We start from the raw sequence: 19,872 nt of genomic DNA on the forward strand, positions 1-19,872 counted from the left end.
TTATAGGTCACTACTTTCCCAGGAACAAATCTCTGCAATTTAAGAAGCAGTGACCTAAAATAGTTCTTTCTTCTATTTCAGAGATCTGTTGGAAGAGATTCGTATCAGGAGGACTGTGGATGAGTGGATTAAGGCAATCAGTATAGAAATCCAGGTATGGCTGGAAGAAATGAGTTCAGGTTTTTGCGTTATATTTTTCCACCTTACATAGATCTTTCATGTCAATAGTTAAACATGATTCACTCACAACTTGAAAACATGAGAAAACTGCTGATTATTACTAGCATGTAGTATGCTATAATAAAATACCTCTTTTTTCAAACTTCAGTTGTGTAATGAAAATCACTGGTCACAGTTGCTGGCTAACATGAAAAACAGGCCATTTCTCAGAACTTCAAAGTTATCCACAGGTTCTTCTGATAGCCTTGAAGATAAAATCTCCTTTTATTATGTTTATGTTTTATCTTTAGGCTGAAATGGCAAGACATGATTCAGAACAAATGAAATATGATCAAAAGGTCCCATGGATCAAGAGAGCCCAAAACATCAAGGCTATGAAGACCAATAAAGAAATTAAAGCTAAAAGTCAAAAAATCCAAGGATGCTCAACAAATAAGCCTTTTTCTGCAGCTAAGCCACTGCAGAAGCCAGCAGAAGATAACACAAGCAAACGGAGGGTTAGAACTTACTTTTCTTCTGAAAGTTTGCAGAGGAAAGAAAAAAAGGGCAGATGTGGGTTCCCAAGTAGTTGGTTTCTTTTTTGGTAACGACTGCTATGCTGTAGATTGCAGTATTCACATAAAAAATTGTATGTGCAACTGTAATTTTAAATGAAAGCGATAGCTCTGTTGTCAGAATTGTCCTTGTTTTCATGTGCTGTAGAAGCCTAAGCTGAGTGTGTACAGCAACGTAGAATTCATTGTCGTGTTACTAATTTGTCTTACCCAGTACCTGCTCTTTTATTCAGCTGTTAATAAGCTTCTTCGAGGTATTCTGTATCCATATCTTCACGTGTGCTTGCAATGTATACTGTTTGTTGCAGAACTTCTTACTTTTTTTTTCTCTTGACTCTTGCAACACTACTGATATGTTCAAATTTTCACACATGAAGAATTACAAGCCATTTTTATTTTGTGTGTGTCAGGGACCTGTGAATGGAAATGCAATGGTACCAAATGAAGACTATCTGTGCCAAGTTTATGGGAAACCAATTTACCAGGGCCATCGTAGCACGCTTAAGAAAGCACCATATCTGAGATTCAACTCTCCCTCTCCCAAATCTAAACTTCAAAGACCAAAGGTGATAGAGTGTGTTAGAGGTAAGTAATTCTTTGATGTGAGCAAGGTGTTCCTTCCCAGTTTTTCTACTAGAAATTCTTTGTATAAATGAAACTTTAATCATAGTTCACCTGCTTTTCAATTTAAAGCTTAAGCAACTGCAGAAGGGTTAAAAGATGCTCTTTTCAAAACTAAAAAATACCAGTAGGTTTTCAGATTTGCTTAGTGTATATGTCACTTATTCTAGATTGTCAAATTCATACTTATTTCTAAATTCAGTCAACATGTTAATATATATTTATTGTTGCCCAGCTCTTAAAGAGCTGAATTGCTGGAAGTAATGACATAAGTAAGCACTTGAAAGCTTAGTGTGTTGAAAATCTAACTCGGCTTTTGATAAAGGTTACTGAGATGTCTTCTTCGTGTCGGGTTTATCCAGTCATGTCATTCAAATGATTGATTCATTCAGAGTTAAGAAGTCTACTGAGATTTGAAAAATTAAGGAATTAAGATATTTCTTTTCCCACCTCTAATACATGAATTGAAATATGAAAATTTAAATTGATGGGTGTGAAGATGACATCTGTTAACTTGAAAATATTGAAAGACGTTAATCAGAAGCATTGGTTCAGTTCACTAAGTGCAGGTAACTCTTCTTTGTTAGTCAGGTCAGGGTTAAATGTGGACTATTAACTTTTTTTTTGTGCTAACTTGTTACAATTACTTAGTTGATTGATAAAGGTTATTAGTTGATTAGTAAGGAATTGCATTCATTAGTTTTGTAGGCAAAGTGTTATGATCAGAAGATTCTGATTTTTAAACCTATTAAAAATGTGTAAAATAATAATTAAAAAGGGAAGGTGTGATATCCGATATAAGATAAAATTTACCTAGACTTGCCTGAGTTAGTAGACAGTAATGTTTGGTCTAGTGAAATTCATCCATTCACTGAAAATCATGTTAATCAACATGACCTTCTTTAAGGAAATAATTATAAGGTACAAAGACAAATCTTGATCAGAATGGATTATTTTCCCTGTTCTGAAGTAAAGTAAATTTGTAACACGCTCTAGTTTTAAATCAGTCCACCCTGTCAGCAGTGGCAATTCTTTCAAAGTAGTCTCTCAAAGAGAAGTAAAGAAAAAGGAAGGAAAAAAGAGAAGTACCAACCAACATATTTATACGAAATAAGCAATGTGTGTGTATGTGGCATTGCTGTGATGTTTATGAAAGCTATGGAAAGCCACTTTCAGTCAGGATTAAAACATGCACTGATAATCCATCCTTGTGGAACTTCTATGGGAAAACAAGTGTTGTTCAAAGGCACGGTCTTTGTCTTGTTTCTGTTTTAAAAATGAGTGGTTTTAAGAATAGGCCAGTTCAGTGCTTGCCTAGGTGCTTATGCTGGAGATATAGAAAGTGTAGGATTGTATTTGAAGTGGGTTTGCAGAAGAACGTAAATTCCTATTTTTCTCTATTTTGGTAGCCTTTTGCTCTAAATTTTCTTACAGTTGTTATGTTCTTGGAATTTTCTTGGTAATTTTTGTTGTCTTTCACAGCTTATTAACAGTTTGAAATAGTGTTTTTTAGATCTATATTTTCCAATTTGATCTTTTTTTATTTCCTGTTTATCTTTTCAAAACTTACTGATTCTTAATACAGAAACTAAGATTAATCTTTAATTGATCTGCCAAAAACCCTCATGTGTAGGATTATGGGGAGATTTAGATGTCATTACTACAGTTACTTGTAATAACTAGAAATGCTTGTCATGAAGGATGAAATTTAGTCAAATTTCCAAAGTGGTTGCACTTTGCTGTTTTCATTATGATTGAAGCTATGGAGGAACTCCTCATCCTTCCCCATATCTGTGCAGAAAAGAGTTTAGTCAAGATACCAGTTCCTTTTATTAGAAGTTGTTTTACACATTGTAAGGAAGTGAAGAACATGGCAAGAAACCAATAAAAATGATGGGCACTGGAAAATTCAAGAGGAGAAAGCTGCAGTGGAGTGCAGGTAAAAAACTGCAACAACAAAGGCTTCTTTTTCTTCTCACTGCAGGAGAGAGTGAGCAAATTACAAGATAAAAGATAAGAGTGTGTTAAGTGTAAGAGGCGGTTAAAGTGATAGTGGGTACAATCGAGTTAATAGGATGAGCATCAATGGAAAAATATTCGTTGGCTTCCCTCTACGCTTCTTGCACTTACCCATGCGGGGAAAATATACTTGATGCAATCTTAACTGTGATGTTTAAAAAAATGGTGTCCCAGTTTTTATTATAACTGTCAAAAAATTATATTCTGTATGAAATATAAGAGTTTAATGTGAGAAGGCAGTCACTTGATGAGACCATGTTTTTAGGCCATTAAAATGTATGGTATAAAATGGATATAAATCTTTGAAGACAAGCACTGCTGTTTGGGTTTGGGGGAGGGGGGGAGGTTTACACTGTAATGTATATCCACAGTGGCAAATCCTCAAAATAGTACAAGAATCTGTTGTTAAGCTTAGCATAGTCTTTATGCCATTTCCCGACACTTTCTTACCAGTGCTCTGGAGCCAGTTGTGATCCATGAAGAAAGTGTTATTGGTAGAAAGTATTTGCAATTCTCATAACCTTCCTGGAAAATGTGGGTTATAGTCCTGACAAAAATCTACAAATGACTTTTCAAAACTCACTTTATTTTAAAAAGATAAGAACTTGGTATATGAAAACTGCTGGTCTTGTTGCTTGGTTTGTTTTTTTTTTTTATTTGACCTCTTTTGAACCACTTCTTTATTTGTGAGAAAAGCCAGTATACTTATTTGAAGGACCAGCATAATATATCACTCCTTCTCCTTTAGACTACTGGCTATGCTGCACACCTGTAATTTAGTTTATTCTGTACAGATTTTTTTGAATAAAATGTGTGCTAGTAAGCACTTAGTGTAGCAATAACAATGAGCAGTGACCTCTAAGATTTGGACTGAGAACAGACACTTCTTTAAAAATATTTAATCAGCAGTTCTGCTTTTGCTGAGTCCTAAATTACATTTTTCTTCTATATTTATTGGGCTCTTGTCCTTTATAGAAGGTCACAACCTTTCCAGGGAGGCCAATTTCTTCATTCCAGAAACAATGCCTTGTAAAGAGGCAGAAAAGGTGCCCCTCTCCAATCTAATTATAAGTAGGTCATTTGATCATTTGATACTAACTGTTGTCTACCGTTAACGTGTTTAATTCAGTAGTGTCAGTGAAATGTAAAGGTACTCGTTGTATGCAGTTGCTCCTGTGCTTTAGCTTGTTTTCTGTTGGAGGCAAATAGAAATGAAGGAGAAAACTGTGTACTGGATCCATGCTGCATTCAATCTTCCAGAACTCCTGCATGTGACAAATACAGTTTAAAATCTATTTGCCTGAAAACAGAATGAACTCTGGATAGCCTTTACCCAAAGTGATTCTCTTCCAAGTCATTAAGTCATGCTACAGGCGTACAGCAACATGTGTGTTTGCAATAATAAAGCCTCCATGAAATTCATTTCTTTATTTCACATCAGACTGCAGTTAGAGAAAGTTACGGTTTTGTCTCTATCTTGACAGTAAATAAAATAAGTCACCCCCTTGTGTTCTTATCTAAGGGAAGAAAGGAGGAGCACGGATTTTTTTTGCATGTCGCTTAAAAGAATAGCACTCCAATGAATATGTGTCCTACTTCCCAGTTTTCTGATTTTAATGGCTTTAGACTGAGGTCAGCTTTTGTTTGATACTGGCATTACTTGTCTTTGACTCTTCTTGTAAGACAATTGGTCTTGCAAGACACTTTATGCTTTCCTACATCTCACTAATAAAATGGAAAAGTAATACTTCTGTGTTTCACCTGGGTCTCATGAAGACAAAATAGTTAAATATTTTTGAGGGCTGCTAAGATGCTGTTATGGCAGGAAAGTATAAATAATAAAATTAGAAACAGATCTGTACTCCTCTTTAGTAGGAGTATAAATAAAATGAAACAAAGTTGAATGAGCACTTTAAAGCACCAGGTTCTTAAAAAGAAAAAAAAAAAAGAGATCTTGCTCACATTAGGCATGGTCAGTTCTTTCCTTCATGGATCTGCACTCACAGAGTCCCTTCCTGGCCTTAATGTACCAGGTGATAAAGACTTGGAAGTTGTTGGCCGTGGGTTTGATTGGCTGGAAAATCCAGACTTATTAAATGACTCTATTTTGTTAGACTAGTCCACTGAGCTTGTTTTAAATTAAAGTTAGAATAAGGATGTTTATTTAAGACTGAAATGGCCATCTGGAGAGTCTCTTTTCAGTCATTTTATAACTTGCTCAACCATTTTCTTTGCAAATAAACTATAGTGACTAATGCTTGGTTTCTTATGGGAAGTTAGGAAAAAAATCCAGCTAACACTTTTATGAGTAAGAGAGCATTTCTTAAAAAAAAAAAAAGTTGGAGTTTTCTTGCATAATTTGAACTGATAAATATATGTAAAACACTAGTTTTTTTAAAGCTAAGTTTAATTAAATGGTAAGTTTCTGCCCAGTGCAAATAAACTTTTCAGGGGGAAATGAAAAGTTGAAAGCAATTAAAATGAGGTGCTGTGTGTATACAGTACTTAATCATTCTTACTGTGAGAACTTTGTTTTTACAAGTTGGCGGTATTACAGATATGTTGCCAATTTCTGCTTTTACTCAAAAGTTCAAGGCCAAGGGGGACGGACTGTTAGATCATGTGATATGACCTCTTCTAAATCACAAGCCACTGAACTGTATCTATTTATGTTACTGAGTCCAGTAATTTGTCTTTGACTAAAGAACAATTTTTCTGGCTAACCTATGCTTTGCAGAAAGGCATGTGCTCATCATTTAAAGACATCAGAAATTCTGCCCTTAATTACGTCTCCCCATGGCTAGATACCTTACCGTTCAAAAGTAAATGGGATGTTTCAAATTTAATATCTGATTTATAGCGTTTTTGGCTTCAGTTTACTGCTACTTCAGTTTCCAGGTAATTTTCCTTAAAAAAAAAAAAAAAAGCCTTTTAATGTCCAATCTATTTTAATATTTACAGAGATACAGAAGTAGAACTGAATGCAGTATTATCATATATGGAAGTCTTCTGCTCCACCTCACTGACATCCTGTTGAGACATCTGAGGATTACATTTATCCTTTTGACCACAGCATTGTATTGTGATTTCTCATTTCATTGCTTATCCAACATGACCTTAAGGCCTTTTCCAGAGACGCTTCTTTCTGACCTGTATTTTCTCATTGAAGAGTTACAACTTGCAGTTCTTGTTTCAAGGTTTAGAACCCATAATTTGTGTGTACAAAAATACCACTTCTTGAGTGAATTGCCTTACTTGCTTGTCTGCAGTTGTTAAAAGTCACATTATCAATCTTTATTGTCCCCAAATTTTACAATCATTGACTTCTATTCTTCAGTTTCTTAGGAAGCTGTTAAATGTGAACAGAGCTAAAACGTGCTTGTTGCCACGTGTTAGCTGGCCATTAGTACAGGAAGGGTGATGGGTAGAAACAACAGAGGAGTAAGATGACATTTTTCAGCTGTAGTCAAGATACGGAGTTGGTTACCAACGTGATTCTTTCCAGGTTCATTTTCCTAATGCCTACAAAATAGAAGTAGTAGTAGTAGTTCTGCTTGATTCATGATTGTTTACTCCTTTTTTGGGGATGTTTGCAGCAGATTTTTTCCATTTAGATGAAAGTTAATAATTTCCCTAATAATATCCATTGTTTGCAAAGAATACAGGTTGAATAAGACCTTGCATAACTGCATAGCGAGAATTGCAACATTGCAATAAATGTTCTCCTCTACTATATGCTTAGGCATTATTACATACAAATTACTTTTGGGTGGCTATTTAACATTACATTTTCAAAATTGGACCAAAAATGTGTTTCCTCAATGTTGCAAATCAAGACTTAAGGGTATTAGTTATGGTTTTATTTTCCAGTATCAGTGAGTTGTTAAACCAGGAATTTCTAGATTATACCTGTTCCTTTGAGTATCTGTCAGTCTTGCAGCTGAAGACAAACTGCGTGTTTATAAAATTGAGGCATTTAATCAGATGAACAACAGATAAAGTTTGGCTATTTTTATGCTCGGCTCGCATGCTGTTCTAATGCTGTATTTCAAACCTAAATCACAAGTTTCTTCTTAGTAGCTAAATTGCACGTTTCATTCCAGCCCGCTACCATCTTTGTGTCCTTTTCTTCGTATTTCTGTGCCTTTATTTGCTAGATTCAGATGCTCAAAAATAGTAATTTTAACTCCTTCATTGCTATAAATACTGAGACATCTAACAGCACTTTTTGATTCCACCCTGCCTGGCTCGTTCCTTTGCTCCCTCCATCCCACAGCAAAAATTTATAATTGTTTCAGTAGAAGGGCTTAATTTAGCAGAGTGGGTTTGTTCATGTGTTGATGATATGTGATTTGTCTGCTCTTGGTTCAGGTACAAAGGTCAAGTCAGCAAGAACACAGACTTGTTCTCGCACACAGAAGGTGGTAACCAGCCCTAAGAAACAGCAACCTTTCTATGCACTTGCCCAAGAAAATCAGTATCTCTTTAGTCCAAGTAGAGATGTTCCTGCTGTCTGCGGTCCGCTTGAAGGCCACCTAATTCCTATGGCTATTCCACTAGGTAAGAGCAAATAACCCATAGAAGAGACATGTGAAGGTTAATTACTGCTACTTCACGGAAATACCACTTACATCTTTCTTAAGTCAGTGATTCGCTCTGACCCATGAGATTTGTAGCTGCCCTTCTCATGGGAAATCTACATGGGAGAACAGTTTAAAATGTTCTGGTTCTCCTCATTCTTCATGTCTGGCGACACTCTGACAGAGCAATTATTTGCTTAACTGTACATACCCTCTTGGGTACGCTTTCCATTTCTAGGGTTCTTGTTCTGGCTTGAAGTTTGGTATCCATGTAGGCAGGAACTGAATCATTGGCCTTTGTATTCAACATTTATGATGACTTCAGCCCAAAGATTTCAGTAGGATTGTGCCAAGCACACTAAATTCATTGTCATGTCTTCTGTATTTTTGGACCTTCAATAGAACCTTTTTATAGGCCTTGTTTCAGGAAGGGTTAGTATTGGCATTTAAAGAAGATAATTATTTTAAAATAAGGGTGTCTCAAACAAAAATTTATATGATGCTACACTAAGTGTAATAATATTTTGAATATGGTTAAGAAAGTGTGAGGTGGAGAAGCATGGTATGTAATTTTTGAAGGGCAAACACAATGTAGTTATTCTCATTTTCAGCAGTAGGTGTCACCGTAGTCAAGAAAAGTGAATAATTTAAAAAATGGCAGTGTTGAGTTTACAGTTTCTGCTGGGAGAGCCTTAAAATTACCTGGTGAAGCTTTAGCTAGTGTTAATAGAGGACTTTTAAATTGGTCTGTAATTGCACACAAGCTGTCAGTCTGTCTCATATGAAACACAGACACCCAGAATTTAATTTTAATTAATTTATTAATTTACTGACTTTGGAGATTTATATAAATCTTTTAATTATTTTTAAACTGTCCATAGGTCAAACCCAAGTTAGCGACACCTCATTGCAGCCTGCTGGACTAGTTATAGGTAAACCACACCCTGTTACAGTTACAACCTCTCTTCCTCAAGTGTCACAAAAATCACCAGTTGAGATAAAAAACCCGAACATAGCTGTAATAGAGATGAGATCAGAGAAGAAGGATCCACCTCAACTGTCTGTGCAGGTACGTGTCAAGAGTGATGATTATTTGTGTGTTTATTTTAATAGGTGCTAACTAAAGACAGTCTTATCCATCAGTAACTTACTTTGACATCAGCAGATGGTTTTCATTAAGCATTAGAAACATATAGAATGGGGGGGCCAAAAAGTTGTCATGCTATGCTAATATTTTTATTCATATTATAACAAATATCTTTATTATTTAACCAAAATAGAAAACTACTTCTTCCATAATTCACCTATGCAGACTGTTTGTAAAATAGTTCTGTGTCACATTTTCTTTTTTTTTAATGAGATTTTTGAGCCAGATTAAACTTTGAATTTAAAAAAGTATTAAAATAAATGTCAGTTTTCTTGGATGAATGCTTTAACCTTTAAGATTTATGTTTCAAGCATGATAGTCAACCCAAGAATTTCACTCCTGATTAATCAACCACTGCAGTCCTTACTTAGAGGGTAGGGATTTTTTAAATATTTTTTTACATGAGTCTGTTGTCAAGGAAGGTAATGTTTCTTACATGTCCATTACTTTGGATTCAAATTGTTGAGAATATACACACTCCTACACACACCTTTCAGATACAAATGATTCATGGAACTCAAAGTTAAGTAGAGGTAGAGTATGTTGCTTGTTCCCTTTCTGTATCACTGTTTTCCACCCACATGCATTTTGCTATTATTTCACACAGTTCTTAAATGTTTAAGGTGGTTTTTTTATTCGGTTTTTTCCCCCAAAGAATTAAGCAAGCGTTTAAATCTTTGTTCTTATTTAAAAAAAAAAAAAAAAAGAAAAGAAGAATGTTTTGATGCTGTAGTGGACATGCCTTTATTACAAACTATATTGTCATACAATTATCCCTTTGTTTTACCTTATCGGACGTATGACAACATGAAACCAATAACCAGCCTACACAGTTGGCTTGTAGACCAACATAGTGTAAAGGAATTGCAAATCAAACACACATCTGCTAGTTATGGGTATAGTCACATTTTGTCACATGCAAGGCCAAGTATCAGGGAATTAGAGAACAGGAGAAATCAGATACTGCAAGAAAAGAGGTGAATATTTCTGGGGTTAGCTTTTGGACATTACAATATTTTGTTTTTCAGGACCAAGTAATTATCCGATACAGGTATGAGAAAAGGAGGTCACTGAAGATAAGTGGCTCAGTAGCAAGTAGAAGAGAGAATCTAAAAAGTTCAATGATAGTAGCCGAGCCAATACATAGGTTTTCAGCTTGGTGCTTTTTTTCTGTCCTAGGTGTTACCAAATGTAGATATTGACAGTATTTCAAGTGACAGTGTGAGTGTAAACCACGTTCTTCCAGGCTCCGAACCTGCACTTCCTCCCGTCGATGCTGTAATACAGGTATTGATTGGTCTAAATGTCTGTGAATTCAAATTTGTTAAAAAAGAAAATATGTTAAATTATTACAAAGTTATCTCATGATCTTGTTTTAGTTAAATTAGACAGTTCCAGGAAAAATGGAGTAATCAGTCTGAAGAATTTATAATGTGAGGTATTTGTTTAAGAAAATGAAAAATTGCAGCAAGATGCTGTTCTTCCAGGATTAAATAATCACCATAGCAAAACCCTAAGAAAAACAGTGCTTCTCTGTCCTGTTAAGAGTTGGAATCCCTTATTGGCAAATATCTGTCTTATTTATACTGGCTTCAGTGTCGTGGCATGAAGACTGAGGATGTTCTTCATTCCTCTGTCTGCTCCTTGGCTGTACTTGAGTGATGAGTGGCATGTATGCCTCAGCCTCTTGACTGGTAGCCTGGTGTGTGTGGAGCTGGCCAGTCTGCTCTATTCTCTCTCCATATAACTTTTCAGAAGTGTTTTTAATCTAATCTAAGCACTAATGAAAGGTTTTGTACAACTAAAAGGTTAACTGCTACATGCTGAATGATAAAGTTGTAAACTAGGGCACATGTTTACAGGATAGCATATTGTTTCTTCCAGTGGACTTCTGTCTTGTGCATTGCAGAGACTGGACAGTGTGAAGGCACAGTGATGCAGTGATGATTTTTGTATAATTATTGTACCTTCTGTTTACCCTGTGTGTTAGCTGCTATTCTGACTTAAGGAGTTAGGTCCTCCAGAGTCCTGTGGTCAAGGTATTCACCGAAAAAGACAGAGACTGTGGACGAAAATAGCAATTATTATTTAAAAATGATATTATTAAACAACACTGTAGAAATTGCACATAAGTTGCTTAAGAGACTTCTAGACTCTTGTGCGCTATGTTTTACAATATTTTGTCTTACTGATTTTTTAGTAAGAGTTACCAGTGTTGCCCTAGAACTTTTGATGGTGAGGTATTCCATTAGATTTGGTAACAGCAGGTTTTAGTTGTCAGCATGCAAGAAAGGGTTCTCTTCTCTTTATCCTATGCAAAGAGATTCTTCCTAACTCTTAAAGTGGGTAAAGCATTTGTTCTGGATTCATGCTATTGACAATGAGTGGTGATATAATTGCATTTGTGTCATGAAGTTTTTCTGCTAATGCATTTTTTTCCACCCAATATAAAATACCTAACAATTTCAGTCTGTCTTTGTAAGAGTCCAGAAGATATACCTAGTGAGGAGGAAGACATAAAGTTTCCGGGAACTAATTTCATCAATGTTTCTGATGTCATGGAGGTAATTACATTGCAAAGGTGTCCTTTCCTTTTAAACATTTTTATATTTCCTTTATATCATTGTCTCATAACTGAAAACACAATTTAAAAAATTAGTTTGCTTTACTAGCAACTTTAATAATACACATTGTGATCAATAGTGAACTGTTTACAATGCTATAAACAATTTTATAAATTACGGTGTATTATCAAGTAAAGGACCTTTGAAGAGTTACAATAAAAAGATAAATTCAGATTTCATTTGGATGTGTTAGAATCCACTAGAAATAGTACTCTAAAATCAGTAGTGATTATAGCACTTAGATTTCACAGTTTGAAGGCCTAAATGTAATGCATATATGAGATGCTCTTACAGATTTTAAGTAAGGTGACCTATATTTTATAATGTGAAAGTATTTTCTGAGAGTTCCCTTTTAAAAAAATTTAGTATAGAGCAATTTGTATGTGTTCTTGAGGTCATAAAATGCTTTAGCAAAATATTGCATTTCCATCAAAAATCATGTAACTAAAAAAAAAAAAGGCAAGCAGTGCATGTGCGTTATATGTGTACAAGATGTACTATTCATCTCATGGATCACTTTAAGAGTTGACAAGATTTTGTTTTGCTGGGTGCCTTGTTAGTGTGTCTGTGCACGTTCAATAACATCGTTGTTTCTGGATTATGATAACATGGGTTTATTGCAGATAGTCTTTTACAGTTTAATTTTTTTATGTAGCAAGTCCTTTGCTGACATCTTGCCAGTCAGAATGAGGGCCAACAAACACTCAAGGTTGGTGATCCAGGCTGTATTTCACTTCTCCAGATGAAGAGCACAAGCAGGAACTCGATGGTAGCTGGGAAGGGCTGCCTCTGAAGGAAGCCAGATGCTGCCACCCAGCTGTTGTGTAGTATCTTGCCCCTGTGGAGGATGGCAACTGCCACCTCCTGCTGCATTTAGGGCTCAGTAAATACCGGGAGCTTGAAATTGCTGTTGTTGGCTTGTATTTCTCTTGAAGTGCTTTTTCCTCAAGCTTCTGTGTGCATAGCAAAATCTACCCCAAAATTTATTCTTTTTACCTATTCTATGTGCTCCTGATCCCAGGATTAGAGTGTAGATGACCTACAGGTCAGTATGGTAGATTTATTTTTGAAATGAATTTGTCATTTAACATTATCAGTTAGTTCAAACAGTCCTAAAGGGGTGGTTTACCTGTCAAAAGTGCGGAAATAGTTTTTTAATTTTTAGTTTCAAAATGACCTTATGTTATTGGAGGGGAGGAGTTAAATCTATTTGGACAACTTTCTTCAGTTTGCACAAAAAAGCTTTATTTTATAAGATTAAATAGGAAAGCTATTTAAGAAATCAGTTTATGAGCTAACAAAAAAATGCTGCAATGTTAAATTTTTTATATATGAATTATAGTTATTAATAATTTTTTCATTTTTCTCCTGGATTGCTTTTATCTTTTATTTTTGGCAATGGGATCTATTTTAACCACAGTACCAAAAATGTTCCAAGTGAAACATATGTTTGGCCTATGACCACACAGACAGCGTTCTTAAAAATGTGCAAGGCAAACACAATGTGGAAGCATAAAATCAACCTCTGGAGTGGCAGGGGTATTTAAGACGTCAAGAGAAAGCAAAGTTATTGTTGTGAAAGAGGCTTCAGATTCATGAAAAAATGTGCATAAAATGTTATACAGGAAAATAACTTATTGTTGTCTTCCCCCACACTCCTTTTATTATGAAAACTTAATTCTGTTAGAACTGAAGGGAGTTAAGTATTTGTGCGAAATATCCTTTTTTTTCTTTTCCTTTTGTCTTTTTTTTCTTCCCTGGTAGACAGTGCAAAAAGGCTTCAGGACCCTGTCGAGGCATTTCCTTTTCCTAGGGTTTTACCTTTTCTACTAGAAAATACGTATTTAATAGATACTGAAGAGTTGAAATGCTAGTTGTTAGCAATGGCAGCCTGATAGAGGCAAGGCTGTGGCAGCTGCCTGCTCCCAGGTCCAGCCAGCAGTGAGGCTGAGCATGCATTGCCAATAGGCACACACACATGTATGCTAGACATACATACATATACGTACACATGGGTGGCAGCACCAATGTGCTGATCCTGTTTCCCTCTCTTGGCAATTCAGGATGGATCTCTGGGACATACATGTGCTTGTATATACACAGGCATAAACACACAGAGTGTGGATCCCTCTCGTATCTGGCGTTAGACAGCCTACTCAGGACCTGGCCCTGGGTCCTTGCCTTCCCCAGCTCCGGCACCTGGACATGCAATCCCTGGAAAGCCCCTTGCTCAGGAAAATAGTTGGAGGTGGAGGCTAGTGAGGACACAGGACAGACTGCATTGATCAGGCAATAGGGCAAGGCAGGCAAGCATGCCCACCAGCCACTTGTTCACATGCAGCCAGCCCCATTTGTCCCCTTATTCCTGTGTTTTCCCACGCCTATCATAGAATGGCCTGGGTTGGAAGGGACCTCAAAGCCCATCCAGTCCCAACCCCCCTGCCATGGGCAGGGACACCCTCCACTAGCCCAGGTTGCCCAAAGCCCCATCCAACCTGGCCTTGAACACTTCCAGGGAGCCAGGGGCAGCCACAACCTCTCTGGGCAATCTCTTCCAGTGTGTCACCACCCTCACAGGGAAGAATTTCTTCCTTCTATCTAATCTAAATCTACCCACGTTTAGTTTAAAGCCATCACCCCTTCTCCTATCACCACATGTCCTTGTAACCAGTCCCTCTCCAGCTTTCTTGTAGGCCCCTTTAGGTATCAGTAGGTACTGGAAGGCTGCTCTAAGGTTTCCCCAGAGCCTTCTCTTCTCCAGGCTGAACCCCCAACTCTCTCAGCCTGTCCTCATAACAGAGGTGCTCCAGCCCTTGGGTCATCATCGTGGCCTTCTCTGGACTTGCTCCAAGAGGTCTATGTCCTTCTTGTACTGGGGACCCCAGAGATGGATGCAGTACTCCAGGTGGGGTCTCACCAGAGCAGAGTAGAAGGGCAGAATCACCTCCCTCAACCTGCTGGCCACACTGCTTTTGATGCAGCCCAGCATATGGTTGGCTTTCTGGACTGCGAGTGTATATTGCTGGCTCCTGTTGAGCTTCTCATCTACCAATACTCCCATGTCCTTCTCCTCGGGGCTGCTTTCAATCTATTCTCCGCCCAGCTTGTAGTTGTGCTTGGGATTGCCCCAACACATGGGACCTCTCCAAACCACCTTGGTCCTTCCCTTTCCACACCTCTGGTTCCTCCCTGTAAACACCACATAGAAAGTGTTTTACCATCCCAAAATACTTTTCCCTGTATTCCATAAGTCATTGTGCCATCACTTCATCCAAAGGCACCTGCCCAACCATAAGAAAGGTGCTACGGAGAGTCTTTCCATGGACTCATCTTGCTAGGCTTCACACCTGGACACTGGGGCTGAGCCCTTGCCTGTGACAGCGCTGGGAGTAGCCGTGTCAGGGTGTTCCATTGTTCTATTAGGTTATCTGGGTTCTCCCACCTGTCAGCACTCCTCTGCGCCACTTTGTGTGGGTGGAGACAAACCTTTTATCACATAACCTAACAGTAATTTGTTTTAACATTTTTTTTTTCACTAACACAACATGTCGCAACTTGTAAAATGCAAGCCCTGCCATAGGAAGAGGTGATGTGCCTTATTCTCCCCTTGCAACCCTGCAGTCTAATGTTTAAAGACCCAGAGCTCCATCTTCCAAAATAGTTAAATTAGGTGCTCTTATTTCGCAATAAGAAAATTCACGTGTGGAATAAAACATAAAAAGCTGTTACAGCTTTGATTTACACACTTTATTTTTTTATCAATGGTTGCACCTACAACAAAGTAGGTGCAGACTTTCTGCACAGAAGAGGTCTCGTAAGGCCAGCCCTTGCATGGACCCTGCCATATTCCAGACTGAGGAACTTGCTCAGCTAACATGAGACCAGAACGGACTCTCAGATTTATTGAGTCTACTTTCCAACTCCTATGAGCGGCCACATCCTGCAGTACTTTTAGCAAACTTACTAGGATTTAAGATTAGACACACTCTTCGCTCTCTCTGAACATGCCCTAATTGCAAGGTGGGGACCTGTTTCTCAGAATTTTTGCTTCCATTTTGAACACCACTGTGAAATATATTGAATATCACCTGCAGAGATCAGAGTAAATGTGTTTTCCTCAACCCTGGTTTCCCGTAGATGCTCTTGGGGGCAGTGATTTTTTTCCATGTATAACTTTGCAGACAAAAGATCACAGGTGGCACCTGCAATGCAGCCTGACCTTGCTTGTGAATATTGCTTTAGTAATCTGTCAAGAGGAAATTCTTGACTAAGTGTTGGATGGCTTTAATAAAAGACTATGCATATATATGTTTGGTAATGGAACAAAATTAATCTATACCACGTAATAATTTCAAACATTTTTTAAATTATCTGAATGTAATTTGCAAAATAAAATTTCAGCCTGATACTTTATTATAAAGTACAGTGATTAATATTCCAATCATATCTGAAAGACTTTCTAATTTATGCCATATTTTGGTTTGGAGTCATGATAGATATTTTCAACAGTCTCCAGGGAGGTAAAATGCAGAATTGAGTGCAGATTATTTGGGATTGGTCTGCAAGGTGATATATGTGCAAGTTCAATCTGTATAATTAAATACTATTATCTTATTTTTCTATTTCAGCAGAGATAACGTATCACCCCAAAATGCATATAATTTTCTTTTGGATTTGTGCACTATTAAACATAAAATATTTTTGCACTTAGTTTAGAAATGCAGGAAAACTGCAAAGGTTTGTCGGAAGTTACTGAATATATGTAAGATGTATTGTATGTACTTGGTTTATTTAATCCAGATGTTTGTATTTTGCATGCTTTCAGAAAAGATTATATTAAATTGGCAACATCAAAGAAAATTTATGGAGTAATGCAGTCAGAAGAAAATGCATAATGAAACAGAGGACAAAGACATCTTTACATTTACTGTCAGAATGAATTATGGTTATGAATACATGTATCCTAACAGAATGAATGGCTTATTGGCTTGTAAGGCATCCAGTGCCATTCTGAGTTTAACTTTACTGCCTTATTTCTATGCCTAGAATGGTTTAAAGATCTTTCTTCATCACCCAGATATACATATTCTGTTTTGCCTGCTTTGTAAGTTACAGCTTTTCTTTGAAGAATTATTACTATTTAAAGATCCAGAAAGACCCCACACCCCAATAGCTATTTGTTGTAATACTCATCATGGACCTATCTGACTTTTCAGTTTTAAAGTATATTAAGGTAGGAGAGAACTATTAATGCTGGACTGGGGAAGGAGACAGGACAATGTTACTATCTTTTTTTTTTTTCTTCCCCTCTTCTCTGTTCTTTCTGGTTTTAGTGATTTGTTCTTTTATTCATGGAAAATATGTAGCTTTTTATTTTTTGGGTTACAGTAAATTTAATTCGTATAAGGGAAAAGAAGACTTTTTTTTCTCCTTTCACTGTGCTGGAGATTAATCTTAGTAAATGTAGATTTACAGTGAGCTCCTTTATGCAACATCACGTACTTCTCACTGGTAATTTAGGGCTCAGCTCTTCATCTTTTTTCTGGTATGCCAAATTTTCTTCTTAAAGAATCATATTACTGTTAGAGACATTTATTTTTAATATTATGAGTATTTCTACTCTATTTCTTAGAGACATTTCTAAAGTGTTACATGATGGTGTGATGGGTTGTTGACTGCTTTTGGGGACTTGATGCTGTTAATTAATTAAGTTAATGAATGTGTAAACATACATGTAATGTGTAAATTATTAATATCTAGTCTTCAGTGCTGGCAACTTAATTAGAGTTTTGACTGACTACATGCTCATTAACTTTTGGGAATGTATCTTTTCAGAAGGAGACTTTTACTTAAAAGTTTAATTTCTAAAAAAAAAAAAACCCACCAAAAAAAAAATACCCCACAATAAAACCCAAACAAAAACCCCAAACATGTAACCCAACAAGTAACTGTAGAAAGCTTGCTAAACATTTTTGTTTAAAGGAAGACCAAGTCTGGAGTATATATTCAAGAAACCTGACTTATGTCACAAATAAATTTCTCAAGTATTAGCACTACCATTGGCTCCCTGCCCTGTGCAGCACAGGCAGGAAATATGAGCCAAATCATGTTTAGTTAGCAGTTCCTATAGCTTAATACCTCTACAGATACGTGATTTGCAAAGTTTAGAATTGTATCAATTAGCTACAACATACTAAGAAGGGAGAATGTGGTTTGTGTGCTGTGACACATCTACAAATGTTTCTTAAAGAAAAAAACATGTCGGTTACTTCAATGACATTGCTTTCCAGAAACACACCATAACTTAATTTACTACTTACTTATTAGGATCAGGAAGAGGAGAGGGATGAAATTGCAGAATTCTGTGAGCCTCTTCTGGAGCTTAATGGGCAGTTTAAAGTTGCCTCACCAAAATACAACGGTCCTTTGTTTCCTCCAGTGGCTTCTGCTCCTCAGCCGTCTTCTGATATTTTGGATGAACTGATTCAAAGGAAAGAAACTGTAGAAAATAGGTTGATAAATTGGTGAGTTGCAGTGTAACAAAGTGGCAAGAAAATAAGAGTGACTCCATAAAAATACCTTCCCTTTCTTCTCCCCTCCCTTCCCTTTCTCCTCTTTCCTTTGAGCTGCTTTGCATTTTATGTCAAGAATGCTCTTTTGTATACTTTTAGGTGTCTTGCCGTTTGCTTATAGTTAAACAGGTTTTATTCTTCTGTTAGGGTCGAACAAGAAATAATGGCAAAAATTATCAGTGGGATGTACCCGGTTCAGAAAGAAACAGTGCCCAGTGTTAGTGCCTCAGAGAGTGAAGACAGTGAGACTGTAAACTCTGACATCGGTAAGTAGGAGTTACTGTTCTCAGATGGATTATCTGAATTTTCAGCTACTTTTAACAAGCCGTGTAGGTAGCTGTTGTCTGAGCCTAAGAGTGGATAATGCTGAAGCAGTGAAACTATAAAATGCAAAAGTGCATGCTTTAATTTATGTTGAAACAGAGCAAGCATATTGCCATTGAAATAAATTATTTGAAAAAAGAAAAAGAACACATAAGACACACCACTGTGCAAATCAACTTCTGTTATTTGCCATCTAAATCAAATGTGGCATTTTGCTCAGCCTGTAATGTTTTTCCCTTTCTTTTGTTAATAGATATGTCAAAAATTATCTCCCTTATAAATGTGCGAGAATAGGAGACAAATACATTTCTCCTGCTCTTCACTGCTGCCTTTTAATGATCCCGAATTGCTTCTCTACTGCTGTTTCTTTTAAAGAATCTGTAAAATAAAAAAACCACCACTTTTTGCAAAGGAATGTTTAAAAGTTCATGAAGAATAAAATGAGTAGCTGCAGTACAGTACATACATTTTAAGAAGTGAGACCTGGATGTGCGCTTTATGTTTCTTCATTTTCAGTTGAAGTTGCAGGTGGTAGAGGACTTCAACTCTTTGTCAATGCTGGCGTGCCTGTGGACTCAGAAATGATAAGTCATTTCGTAAATGAAGCTCTCAGTGAAACAATTGCGACCATGCTGGGTAACAAGCAGGCTCAGAAAGCAGTTCCTGCTACAAATGTTCTTCCAAGCACAACAATTATAATGGTAAGAGTCCGTTTTATTTAAGCTTTCCTACTGAAGTTCTAAGGAATAATTTCTTCATGTCATGATGGTTCAACTATGTGCAATACAGAGATGATGGAAAAAGACTGATGAACTGAATGTGCATGATTTGCATTTTTTTATTATTCTTCATTCTACCCCAGCAAGCAACAATATTAAAACTATTTCAAGTTTTTGAAAAATTTGAAAAGAAAAAAAGAATTAATTCCTTTGTGCTGCATGCAACATGCTGTATTTATTTATTTACTTTAAGGCTGAGCACAAAACTGATTTCTAAGGGAAAGACTTGGTACTTCATTTCATGTTGTTGAAAGATAACTCGTGTTATTTTCAACAAAAATAGCTATGCTACTTTCTTGTGAAGAAATGAAATATCGAGAAATTAGTTTCCTCATAAGAAGAAATAGAAGCTGAGACATATTATTTTTGGTCTTACAGGCTTGCAGCCATTCTTTAATATCTGTAAAAATGAGAATTAATTAAAGTTATGAGTTCAGTAGTTTTCAGTAAATGCTTAAACGATTAGTAGGGC

General features: G+C 36.6%; 1 protein-coding gene across 6 annotated transcripts in view; it reads left to right on the plus strand.

Moving 5' to 3' along the window:
- KIAA0586 (KIAA0586 ortholog) overlaps positions 1-19,872 on the plus strand; it is a 75,711-nt gene that overhangs the window by 13,813 nt on the left and 42,026 nt on the right. For all 6 annotated transcript variants that reach the window (XR_012835526.1, XM_075753299.1, XM_075753300.1 and 3 more), the window contains exons 13-22: positions 82-154; positions 471-677; positions 1,145-1,319; positions 7,746-7,934; positions 8,836-9,023; positions 10,281-10,388; positions 11,585-11,665; positions 18,053-18,249; positions 18,445-18,563; positions 19,138-19,322. Coding sequence is in view for 5 of the 6 variants with exons in the window: in XM_075753299.1 (XP_075609414.1) it covers positions 82-154; positions 471-677; positions 1,145-1,319; positions 7,746-7,934; positions 8,836-9,023; positions 10,281-10,388; positions 11,585-11,665; positions 18,053-18,249; positions 18,445-18,563; positions 19,138-19,322 (1,522 nt within the window). In the remaining variant the exon portion in view is untranslated. The remainder of the gene's footprint in view (positions 1-81; positions 155-470; positions 678-1,144; positions 1,320-7,745; positions 7,935-8,835; positions 9,024-10,280; positions 10,389-11,584; positions 11,666-18,052; positions 18,250-18,444; positions 18,564-19,137; positions 19,323-19,872) is intronic.

This window comes from Balearica regulorum, chromosome 5 (genome assembly GCF_011004875.1).
Source record: "Balearica regulorum gibbericeps isolate bBalReg1 chromosome 5, bBalReg1.pri, whole genome shotgun sequence".
Lineage (NCBI taxonomy): Eukaryota > Metazoa > Chordata > Aves > Gruiformes > Gruidae > Balearica > Balearica regulorum.